The sequence below is a fragment of the Mus caroli genome, unplaced genomic scaffold, assembly GCF_978045245.1.
Source record: "Mus caroli unplaced genomic scaffold, Mus_caroli_1 scaffold_11, whole genome shotgun sequence".
Taxonomy (NCBI): Eukaryota; Metazoa; Chordata; class Mammalia; order Rodentia; family Muridae; genus Mus; species Mus caroli.
Genome location: NW_028227266.1, coordinates 19366852 through 19379405, shown reverse-complemented (window position 1 = coordinate 19379405; position 12554 = coordinate 19366852). Strand labels below are relative to the sequence as shown.

The 12554-nt window shown below is 44.9% G+C and overlaps 2 protein-coding genes across 4 annotated transcripts in view; one reads left to right on the top strand and one right to left on the bottom strand.

Moving 5' to 3' along the window:
* Matcap2 (microtubule associated tyrosine carboxypeptidase 2) overlaps nucleotides 1-1016 on the bottom strand; it is a 50858-nt gene extending 49842 nt beyond the window's left edge. The window contains exon 1 of the mRNA XM_029481777.1: nucleotides 737-1016. The gene's annotated coding sequence lies outside the window, so the exon portion shown is untranslated. The remainder of the gene's footprint in view (nucleotides 1-736) is intronic.
* Nucleotides 1017-1125: 109 nt separating this feature from the next.
* Anln (anillin, actin binding protein) overlaps nucleotides 1126-12554 on the top strand; it is a 65017-nt gene continuing 53588 nt past the window's right edge. For all 3 annotated transcript variants that reach the window (XM_085844490.1, XM_085844491.1, XM_085844489.1), the window contains exons 1-3: nucleotides 1126-1322; nucleotides 8226-8382; nucleotides 10199-10504. In XM_085844490.1, coding sequence (XP_085700616.1) covers nucleotides 1305-1322; nucleotides 8226-8382; nucleotides 10199-10504 — 481 coding nt within the window. In that variant the 5' untranslated portion in view covers nucleotides 1126-1304. The remainder of the gene's footprint in view (nucleotides 1323-8225; nucleotides 8383-10198; nucleotides 10505-12554) is intronic.

The window sequence follows — 12554 nt, the reverse complement described above, 5'->3', positions numbered from 1 at the left end:
TTTACTGGGTGTGTGTGCAGGTCAGAGGACAATTTGCTGGAACTGGTTCTGGGTCTAGAATTCAGGTCCCAAGGCTTGGTAGCAAGCGCCCTCATAGCTAGCATGTGCTCTGTCGCTGGCCCCAAGCTTCCTATTTTTATTTAGCTTTATGATTCTGGACTTGACCCTTCAACACTTTCAGTTTTTCTGTTCAATAAGCACAGTTGATCCTGTTATGGACTCATTTAGGACACATAGACTCAACCGTAAGCCTTGCGACCATCTATCTGTTTTACACAATCTCGTAAGGACTTTAGCTCTCACAGCACCAACCTGGGCACAGAGATTTTGGTGCTTTCTCGACCTTTTGAAGTATAAAGGCAAACAGTTCTACTACCAGAGGTTTGGTAGTCCATCTTTTTAAACACATTCTTGGAAAGCCTATCAGAATGTCAAATGGTAAGACACTGTGAGGGTCTCCAAAAGACCCTCCCAGGAAGAGGAAAAGGAAAGTCAGATTAAAAGTTACTCGTGCAATAGTTTCTGTCCTGCTTACTGCCTGTTAAACAGGAACTTTTATTAAATACGGACTTTTCGATTGTCCCTTCTCTCAAGTGTTCTCACTGCTGGCTTTGGGTAGTTGACTGGGATTAAAAACCGAAGGGCCTGTGAACGAACTCGTTGCACCGTCTGTTACTGTCATCTCTTTTCCCCCCAAACAAAGAACTAGTCACTGGCTGAGAGTGTGGGGACCCACCAGAGCGGTCTCTCAGGAGGTCAAGCTGGCTGTCTAGTCCCACTTCTGGTGGCAGGATCAGGCCCAAAGACCAGAGGGCCGGACCGGGTTCGTAAGGCCCACGGAGGAAGAAGGCAGGGCGGCGGGAGCTGACAGAGCCAGGAAGGGATCCGCTAGGGCGTGCGTGGGTGCGAGCGGGATGGCAGGACGCTCTCCCTAGGCAGTTCAACGGCAGAAGTGTCTCCACCCAAGCAGAGCAGAGAGAGCAAGGCTCGCAGCTCCGGACCAGTCCGACCTTGGCCGCATCACGTGACCTAGCTCAGGGGCGGGGCAAGCGGCCCGCCCGGCCCCGCCCACCCCGCGCGCATGCGCGTCGGCCGGGGCGCTGAAATTCAAAATTTGAACGGCCGTGGTAGCCTACCGACTCCGTGGGTGCGGAGGGCAGAGCCGACTGGGTGTGAGAGCGCCCGCCGCCTTGACTGCAGTCCTCCTCCAGGAGCTGCGCCGAGCCTGCACTCACTTCTTTCCTCTTCCTGAGTTTGAACCGTCGGACCCACCGTCTAGCCGTCCACTCGTGAGGCCTGGGGCGATGGACCCGTTCACCGAGGTGAGAGACTCTGCGGGCGCTGTGAACCATGACCCCTGCCGACTCCGGGACCCCCGCCCGCGCTCGCTGTCAGCCTGCGGCCAGCGTGGCGCGTGCGCACAGCGAGCGTGCAGCCGGGCGGAAGCCGTGGGGTCGCAGCCGCCCGGGCTTCGCTGCTCCGTCCCTGGCTCTGGGGAAGGCAGGGAAGACAGGGCCTCAAAATCCCCATGCAAACCCCGAGCTCTGTAGTCGTTTAGCCTTCCTCCACTCCCCCAAGTGCTGGCTCAGGGTGTGAGCGCCTGGCCACTCTGGCTTGAGCCTGCCCTCCGGCTCCCGGGACTTAAAGCACGCTTTCCTCCATCCATCATCCGTCTTGCTGTCCCCCGGGAGAGTGCGGCTCAGGGCCTAGTGGGACAAGCCCTGCCCTAAAGCTGGAATAGTTGGCAGGGTGGAGTCCGCCCAGTGACTCGTACTGTGTGCCTGGAATCTGATGGAAGTGATAAAGGACTTCACAGGCCCAGAGGAGCTTGAGCGCTTAAGGATCCTGTGATGAAACCACCGAAGTCTAAATGAGCAGGTGCTTTAGCCTGGCGTCCTTCATAAGTCACGGCTCTACTAACTTTAGAAAGAAAGGCTCCTGCACAGGGTTAATACTGGTTGAAAGGAAACAGGGCTTAGTTACCTCAGCGTGAACAAAACAAAATTATAAGTGTATGCTGTAAGGTTAGTACACCTCAGTGTTTATGTAGCGTATCATTTCAACAATGCCTTCCTCATCTCATCCTTGGAAATAAGGTCCAGATTCCGTTGTTAATCTTATTATTTATGTCTAGTTTTAGCTTCACGTTGCAGCTGTGCACCGACATTCAGGATTGCGTGTTGCTGTTGGCCCATTCTTTTATTGCAGGACAGTTCCTCTTTTTCTTTTGCTTCAAGCTGTTCTTTAAATTCCAAGACTGTTGTGAGTTTTGTAAAGTGGGCATACAGTGTTTCTGTACTACATTGAAAAATGTCGTAGAGGATAGTAATAATTTATTTTGGGTAGTGTAGTTAACAATTCCATAAGCTAAGCCCAAGATAATAGTTAAGGGTTTCAACAATTAAAGATTTCAACTTGACAGTTATGCTGCCCCACACACCCTGTGCTCCGTTTGAAGTTCTCAGTTATCTTGAGGAAAACAACATTTTGATAACGTTAGAATTTCTAATAGAGGACTGGAGAGATGGCTCAGCTGCCAAGAGCACTGGCTTCTCTTCCAGAGAACCTAGGTTCAATTCCCAGCCCCCATTTGAGTCTCATAAAAGCCTGTAACTCCAGTCTCAGGGGATCTAATGTCCTCTTCTGGCCTCCAGGGACCCCAGATATATATGTGGTACCCAGACATACTTGTGTATGGTATCCCTACACACACAAATAAATGAATTTGAAAAAACTTCTAGTAGAAGCAGCCACGACATATTTTGTAGCAGCTATAGCGAATAGGGACAATTATTCACCAAATATTTGTCACTTACATTGAATCTTTAAATTTTTATTTATATGAGCCAGGCTTTGTGGCTCATACCTTTGATCCTAGTGCTCAGCCGGCAGAGGCCTGAGGATCTCTTGAGTTCAAGCCAGCCTGTTATTCCAAATGCAACTAATATATATAATCATTTTCCGAGACAAGGTTTATATGTGTGTGTGTTTGCACATTGGCTTATGAGTTTGAATTTTTTATTGAAAGCATTTATTCTTAAAACTTGCATGCAGTAAAGTTACCACAATTCTAGATAGTATTGACTTTAAAAATGATATTTTGTGACTAAAAGAATAAAATTACTTAAAATAGTGCTATATACAGGAACAAAACTCTTTGGAAAGTTGGTTGAAATTTGTCCTTTAACTTAAAAATATCCTTTTGAAGGTAGTACAAAACTCAGACAAAAAAAAAAAAACTTCTTGTTTGGGTTCTTTTAGAATGTGTTTGAAAATGTGCATGCCTTAATGTGTAGTTTATATTATAAAAGCTAGGTCAGTTGCAGTTAGAATAACAGCTTTGAAATCTTTTCCTTAATTGGTAATGAGAACACAGAGTGAGTTCCAAGACTAGGTGCTCAGTGATAACATTCATAACATTTTTGTACTGTGAAATGAGTTTCTAACACCGTTTTGTGTGTGTTTGTTTGCTAAAAGGGACTGAATGTCAGTATAAAATAATAACTTTCTCAGCAAGGTTCTTACTCAAAACCATGCAACACAGAAAAATTACTTGAGATTATTTTTTAAAGTCCTCTCAGGGTGATTTTTTAGCATGATACAATGCCATCATAAAACAGAAGAGAAATTATCGTGTTCTATCAATGCCAGGACATTAAGACTTTATTCTCTTAATGAGTCCTATTTCAAATGCTACAGTCCTGGTAAACACTGTGTGCTTAGGCCTCGTCTCCCTGCCGCCCTGGTGTCCAGCATGCCCTCCCTCACTTTGCCTGCCTTTTCTGCTTTATAAATGCACCCTTAACCACCAGTTTGCAGGACGCCCTCCAGACCTTCACTGAGAGTCGCTTTCACAGTACTCCCCTCTGTGCACTTTGTGTTAAATGTGCTTCCTTCCAGAATGGGTATGTTCCAAATCAACTGTTTTTTTTTTTTCCTTTTCAGATGTATGATACAATAAGGAAAGTGTACTTAAAATACTGAGCACATATCTTTACATAATTTAGACATTATTTCTTCAATTAAAAAAACCACATTGGCACTTATTAGCCTGATTTTATTATTTAGACTGTTTAAATGTTTATTTTATTTTTACACCTGTGGGTTTCGAATCCATTGCAAACAGTAGAGCACTGTGTGCATTTGAATGGCAAAACCACATTTTTCCGTTGTGACCCATTGGAAGCTGTTACTGACTCAGTGCTTGACTCTGGAGAATGGAATGTTGGCCGTGCCCATCGATGGATATAATTAGGGCATTTTTTTTCCCCCAAAGTGATGTATTTTATTGTGAAAGAGATTGCAAACCATTATGAATTTGTATAGCAGTCTGGTCATCTTTGATTGGTTGGAGGAGACTGTTTTAGGGTATGAAGGTCTTGTGCGCACACACAGTATTTTAATTGCACAGCCTTTTGATTGTCACTTCTTTCAAGGAACCTTAAATTAGAAGAGAATTCTAAGTGCAGAGGGCTGTGCCTTAACCCAAATTTAGTTCATTGTTGTTTTTAACAAAATCTCAACTGTTTGATTTTACTGCTCAGGAGCCAGATGCTGGGGTGAAAGCCTGCTAGCTCAGAGAGGCAGAAAAGGCACCCAGATGACCTTCCTCCATTGCCAGCATCCCAGAGGAAGTTCTTCACTCACACCGTCTCAAAGCCCTCAAACTTAGTGCCCCCTTCTACTTCCTGTGAACTTCTCCATCAGCTCTTCTGCCTCTCTCTTTCTTTCTATGTTTTTTTCCTGTTTGCCCCCTGTCAACTAGTTGCTTATCCCAGTCTGACTCTTGACCTATGGTTGACTTTATTTGATCCTGTTTACAGTCTTCAAGCAGAAAGCTCTTGGATTAAAGGTACATGCTAGAGCTGAGGTACACCACAACTAGAAACAGTCGTGTGTGTGTGTGTGTGTGTGTGTGTGTGTGTGTGTCCCAGTAAATAACACAGGGTTTACAGGCTTTACAGGGGACCAAATATCCTGCAACAGTTCACGGTTTGTGTTGTTGTAAGCAGAGTCTTGTTCTGGAGACCAGGCTAGCTTTGTGTCCCATGTTGTCTCCCACTCATGAGCTCTCCCTCCCTCCCTCCCTCCGTGGCCTTTGAAGACCCACCAGAGTGGCTACTATCTTGATAGAGCTCGTGCTCCTTCTAAGGGGCTCGCTCTTTCTTTTCTGTGTGTTTGGGTTTTTTTGTTTTGTTTTTTGTTTTTTCGAGACAGGGTTTCTCTGTGTAGCCCTGGCTGTCCTGCCTGGAACTCAAGCTGTAGACCAGGCTGACCTCGAACTCAGAAATCTGCCTGCCTCTGCCTCCCGAGTGCTGGGATTAAAGGCGTGCACCACCACGCCCGGCCTTCTAAGGGTCTCTTAAAAATTGTATTTTAATTAAAGAATTAAATGGGTCAAATAGAGCTTACTCCCCAAGTCTATATTAATTAATTAATTAATTACTGCTCAATATATTGCAGGGTAGTGATTATCTGAGTTCTTCTTTAATCATGTACATTTTAATTAAGAATAAATTATTTTATAACATTTTGATTCAAATAGGAATGTCTTGATTCTGAGTGAGAAAAAAGGAGTATTTATAATTTTTTTTTTTTTTTTTTTTGAGACAGGGTTTCTCTGTATAGCTCTGGCTGTCCTGGAACTCACTTTGTAGACCACGCTGGCCTCAAACTCAGAAATCCGCCTGCCTCTGCCTCCCAAGTGCTGGGACTAAAGGCGTGCGCCACCACTGCCCGGCGTATTTATAATTTTAGGATTTAAACTTACGATTATTTTATTATCTGTTAGTATTTAATAAAATATAAGATTAGCATATTTTTCTCCTTGGGAAGTCTGTTATGAAAGACCAATTACAGTTATTTTTTGCTGTTTGTCACAGTTTCATATCTGAGTGTATTAGTTTTGAAGCTATTACAAGTTATTATAAGTTTAGGGACTTAAGCTGGGCATTGTGTTGTATACCTTTAATCCCAGCACTCAGGAGGCAGAGGCAAGTGGATCTCTTGTGAATCTGAGACCAGCTTGGTCTACATGATGAATTCCAGGAAAACCAGGGCTACAGAGACCCTGTCTCCAAAAACCAAAAAATGAGTGACTTAAAGACCTGATGTCTGAAATGGATTTTATCAGGTCAGTAAGCGTGTAGGTAGGCTCCTTCCTGTCGTGAGGCTCTAGTTGAGATCTATTTCCTAGCTGTCTGCAGCTTGTAGATCTTAGACAAGATGTCTTGTCTTCTGGCCCTCCATCCCTGCTCAGAGCTTCAGTTCTCATCAGTCTGCCTCTGCCTGTCATCATCTTTCCTGACTGGTCCTCCTTCCTCCCTTTCCCCACTGTACACCACGGTGCTACCCTGTAGGAACCACTGTGATTTTCTTGGGTCTACTCAGATAACCCAGGATAATGTTTACATATCTAAGATTCTTGATCACATTAACAAAATTTCTTTTGCTATAAGATAACACGAACATTTGTAAGTCCAAGTCAGGAGCACAGGCATTTTTGTGGGACTATTTTTCTACCTAGCACACTGACATACTTAAACAATTTCCTTCTGTTAATTTTTTGTTTGTTTGTTTTTAAGATTTATTTTATATATGTGAGCACACTGTCACTGTCTTCAGACACACCAGAAGAGGACATCAGATCCCATTACAGATGGTTGTGAGCCACCATGTGGGTGCTGGGAATTGAACTCAGGACCTCTGGAAGAGCAGTCAGTTCTCTTAACCACTGAGGCATCTCTCCAGCCCCTCTGTTAATTTTTTGTTTTAATGGGGGAGGTTGGAGAGATGGTTTAGTAGTGAATGAAGAGCATATGTTGCTCTTGCAGAGAGAGAACTTGGTTTAGTTCCCCATATCTATATGATAATTCACAGCCATCTGTAACTCCAGTTCCAGGGGTCTGCCATCCTCTTCAGACACAGGTAGCACATTGTTCATACACATGCACACACTAATATTTTTTCTTTTCTAATTTGAATTCACTCTCGGTGCTGTAGTCCTAGCTCACTGGTTACAGTGAGTTGCTTTCCCAGAGGATGGAGTTCTGCTCCCAGCACTCACAGTGACCAGCTCACACTGCCTCTAACTCCAGCTCCAGGGTCTGACACTCTACCCTCTTCTGGCCTCCATGGGCAGTTAGCTGCGTGTGTGCATATTTGCAGCCACACACACACAACTGCATATATTTACTCGTGTGTGTGGGGGTGGTAGTGTGTGTATGTCAGGTACATGTGTGACACTCAGAAAACAATTGTTTCTTTCCTCCTTCCATGTAGGTTCCAGGGATTGAATTCTAGTGGCAGTCCTTGCAGCATACACGTGGACCTGCTGAGTAGTCTCAGGGTGCTCCCCCTGCTCCTCCACAGCCACAACCACTCTCCTACTTAGCAGAACAGAAGTTTGTGTTGAGCTCGGTAGTGGCTCATCTCTTGCCTGTAATCACATAGCATCTCTCAGTGTTACGGCAAGTTATCTGGAGCTGAATGCTGTAATGCTGGCTTTCAGTGGAGCTGCTCCTCTAGCTGTCAAATCTGGGCTTTGCATAGGATGAGCCAGTCCAAGAAAGCGAGTGCAGAAGCTGGGGCTTGGGACCCACATTGAACATTATATAGTATATTACTTGTGACAGTCAAAGCCAACCATAAGTCCAGGCCAGCCAGCCCAGTTCACGTGCTGATGCAGATTCCTTTGTATGAGTATGTTGGCATAGCTGTGTGTGCAGGTGGACGGGCACACACGTGCATGTGAGACCGGGATGACATCACACGTCTTCCTTAGACTTTCCCTTATGTTCTGAGATAGGAGTTTTCACCCAACCTGACTCACTGATTGGCTTGACTGGCCAGCCACTGAGTTTCAGGAATGCTCTTGTCCCTACCCTTCCCTAGTGGCTGTTGATGGATGTGGCCAGGCTTGGCTTTTTGTGAGTACTGGGGGTCAGACTAAGCTATCACTTAGTCCCTGATTGCACCTTGTGATTGTAACAGACAGCACACAGCATTTAAAATCTTATATGAGTATCTTTACATGCTTCCTATTTACATCTTAAACTGACTGTAGGAGTTTTGATACGGGTGCTTGGTAAATCTTGGTTCAGTTACTTGAGATTTTATCTTTGAAATGTGTTTGACTATTCTCCTAACAGTTATTGATTTTAGAAGGCATCTGAGGTTTTGTGAGCCTTCAGCTAACACTGTGTTTTAACCCTGGTATAATATAGAAATTGCTAGAACGAACACGTGCCAGACGAGAGAATCTTCAGAGAAAAATGGCTGAGAGGCCTACGGCAGTAGCGAGGTCTGCCCCGCATGCGAAGAGAGGCAGAGAGCCACTTTCAGAAGCAAGTAATCAGCAGCAGCCCCTATCAGGGGGCGAAGGTAAGGGACTCCGGAACAGTACAGCTGGCGTGGCTTTAGAGTACGGAAACCCATGTAGAAGAACCAGTCTCTGGGAGGCAAATGCAACAGACGTGGGCAGGAATAGCCTTCTGTTACATTTCAAGGGTGTTGTATCAGGCCAGACAGAGAACTTGGTTAGATAGCCAGGGAAACTGACTTTTCATGAATTCACACTCTTATCTTAAACATTTTTTTTTAAAGATTTATATATTATTATATGTAAGTACACTGTCTGTCTTCAGACACACCAGAAGAGGACATCAGATCTCATTAGGGATGGTTGTGAGCCACCATGTGGTTGCTGGGATTTGAACTCAGGACCTTCAGAAGAGCAGTCAGTGCTCTTACCCGCGGAGCCATCTCTCCGGCCCTATCTTAAACATTTTTAAACCTTTTTTGAAATACATTTATTTTTATCTTATGTGCCTGGATGTTTTACCTTCGTGTGTGTGTGTGTGTATAGTGTCTGTGGGAGGCCAGAAGAGGGCGCTGGATCCCCTGGGGCTGGAGTTGTATACAGTTGTTAGCTGCCATGTGGGTTCTGGGTCCTGGAAGAGCACAGTGCTCTTAGCCACTGAGCCATCTTTCTGATGGGCACCTCCTAAGCTTTTGTTTGTTTAAAAGAGTATCCTGTTGTGTGGGCAGTGTGCACGGTGCATGTGTGGAGGTCACAGAGCAGCTCCACAGAGTTGGTTCCTTCAGGTAGGTTCTGGGGTCAAATTCAGGTTTCCAGGAATGTGTAGTAAGCATGTTATCATTGTCCCATCCCACTGGCCTTTTATTCTTATTTAAAATCTTAATTTCCTGAGTTGGGGAGATGGATTAAGTCCTTGATGCACAAGTGTAAGTAAGGACTGAAGTTTGTATTCCCAGTGTCCATGTAAATGCTGGGCTTGGCAAGGACATGCATGGGGGTGGAGGCAGGGCTGCTCTGACCAGCTGGAGATGTAGACTAGCTGAGTGGATGAGCTCTGGGTTCCAAGGAGAGACCCTCTTCGGTTTATAAGGTGATAAGGTGGAACACATAGAGGGCACCAGTGGCAACCTCTAACTTCACTTGCATGTGTACTTGCATACGTGTGTGGCCAAACACAGAGCAGTATGCATACATACATAGCACATAGTCGTTTCAAAAGATCCATTGAGACTCACTGTTGAGTAGAAGCAAAATACCTTACTTTGAATGGTGCCTTTAGGATTTTTCACTCACTTTATTGATGCTAAATTACGAGATGCTGATTTTCTTTGGTATAGATGAGATAGTACAGTTGTCTTCAGAGCCCAATTCTTGCCTAAGCCTCAAGTGAGGTATCCTTAGACTTTGTTTTAGTTATTGTCCATGGCAGCCTGTTTCAAAAACAAACAAAAATCAAATTCCAGAAAACCTGTGTCCTAGAACCTAATTTCTCTAGGCTTGACCCTTCTTCCTTAAGGAGAAGTGATTCTGCTGTGTGAGCCTTAGACTTCTGTAGAAGGCGTGGTTATTGTAGTGAATGTGCTGCTCATTCTCCTGCTGTCTGAAAATTACATAAACTCTTATACATACATCTTGAAAATATTTAAACTGATTTTCATTGACTTAACAGATAAATGACATGTTCACCTAAAAAAAAAGTTTGTTTTCCTGTCATACTTTGAAGTTAACAGAAGAAAGAGTATTGCATTTTTCTTAGAAGTAGCTAAAGCACTAGAGAGATTTGATTCCTTATTAATTGTTAAGCACACACCTCTAGTTTTTAGGCTGTGAAAACTGCAGAGGTCTCACCGTGGGCTTTTGTTGCTCTTTTGGATCTAGAAAAATCTTGTACAAAACCATCACCATCAAAAAAACGTTGTTCTGACAAAATTGAAGTGGGAGCTCCGGACTTAGAAAATACAGAACCTATTGATGTTGCAAAGCCGTGTTCTCCGATGCCTGCACCCCGACAGACGAAGCCCCCAGCACCAGCTGCCATCAGTGATTCTGTGGCTGCCCCAGCTCCCCTGCTCAGCGCGGACAGAGGGCCAAACTCAGGGTCCGAAGCATCTGCAGCCTCCTCAGTTAAAACTCGAATGCAAAGGCTCGCTGAGCAGCGGCGCCATTGGGATAGTGATCTCGCAGGTATAAATGATGGGGATGGGTGGCCCTGAATTGTTTTTGTAAGATTCAGCATGTATAGCTGGGTGTGGGGGTACACTCTTGTAATCCCAGCTCCTGGGAGGCTGAGGCAGGAGGATTATAGATCTGTGGCCTGCCTCAAGTCCCATGACAGGAAAGGGCTTTTGTTTTATCTGTGTATGTGTTCTTTGCTTGTAGTTGATTCGTGTACCAGGAGTATAGCCACAAACAAACAAACAGAAAAACAAAAACAAAAAAAAACAGTGAGAAGAGACGTTTTTACTTAGGTGGATGATGAGGTTCTTGAACCAGGAGAAGCTTCACCTAGAACTGAATTACTTCCTGTTTGCAGAGAAGACGTCCTGACTTCAGCTCTGTATTCAGGAAATCTATCTCATATGTTCACTCATCACTAAAGACACTAAGGCACACACTGCTGTTTAGTAGGGGAAAGATGTCAAAATACTTCCCACCCCAAAGCATAGTCTTCAGTTCTGCACACAGATGCGGGACTGGGCCTTAGCTGCAAGCAAGCTAGTGCTAATGGCCAGTGCAGTTTTTGTTGCAGCTAACTGATCATCTTCTGACTGGTTATGTATCCTGTCCCGTGGGATTCAGTTATTCATGGGTGTGAGGGGGACCGCAAACCTGGGAGAAAATGGGAATGGGGGGGGGGGGGGAGAAGAGCTGAAGAGTTGTCAAGGTCTCCATTTATTAGGCTGAGATGCATGGTTTTAAAGCATACATCAAGGGTAATAGGGAGGGGTCGAGGGGGAATTTAACAAAGAACAAAGAAGTAGGCATCTGCTGACATGAGGGCTGAAGTCAGGCTCCAGGCAGCGGGCACTCTGCGTCCTATCTCCAGAACATAGATCCTCCTTAACAGCCTTGGGGTATCAGGCCGGGCTCAGGCATAGCTCATGTCCTTGGAAGTCATGGGAGTCAGGAAGAGATAGGGAAGAGGGGAGTATAATTCAGCTTTTACAGCCTCAGGTGCCAGGAAGGGAACAGGGAGGAGGGAGTGACAACTGGCTCCTAGCACGAGGCCATTTGACCTGTCAGGGTGGGAGATTGTGAAGGGCTCGATTTCTCACTGTACGGTCTCTGACAGTTATGTAGAAACCTTGAGATGGCTTTCTGAAATATCCATATTATATTAAAAAGGAATCCAGGAGCAGAGGAATTGTAGATGGGAAAAGTTTTAGATCAGCATCTCAGAAGTATGAGAAAGCCAAGCTGTACCTTTGTCTCTGTATTATAAAGCCTTTAATCTGGATGCATAGCCAGAACCAGGGTGAAACAGTCTGAATGGACTGATAGACTCATTGTGTATATTAATTCTGCCTGCATGTACGTATGCACATGACATGCATTCCTGATACCTGTCGAGCCCAGAAGAGGGTGTCAGATCCCCTGGGTCTGGAGTTAAGGACTGTTGCAAGCTGTCGTGTAGGTGCTGGGTATTGAACCCTGGTCCTCTGGGAGAGCAACAGGTACTCTTAACTGGGAGCCATCTCTGTAGCCTGTACACTGAATTTTTTTGTTTTTGTTTTTTCGAGACAGGGTTTCTCTGTATAGCCCTGGCTATCCTGGAACTCACTCTGTAAACCAGGCTCAGATTTCAAACTCAGAAATCTGAGCCAGGCAGTGATGACTCATGCCTTTAATCCTAGCACTTGGGAGGCAGAGGCAGGTGGATTTCTGAGTTTGAGGCCAGCCTGCTCTACAGAGTAAGTTCCAGGACAACTAGGCCTATACAGAGAAACCCTGTCTCAAACAAACAAACAAACAAACAAACAAAAACCCCAGAAAAACAACAACAAAAAAAACCCTCAGAAATCTGCCTGCCTCTGCCTCCCAAGTGCTGGGACTAAAGGCGTATAGCACCACGGCCTGGCTGAATTTTTAAAATACTTAGTAGGTGTGCGTGCGTGCGTGTGTGTGTGTAAGCACTCACATGCGTGCACGTGTGTGTTAAAAACAGTCCTTAATGATTTCACAGAAAGTACTTTTAAGCAGAGTCATTTCTCCATCCCCTCATTACTGTGCATTT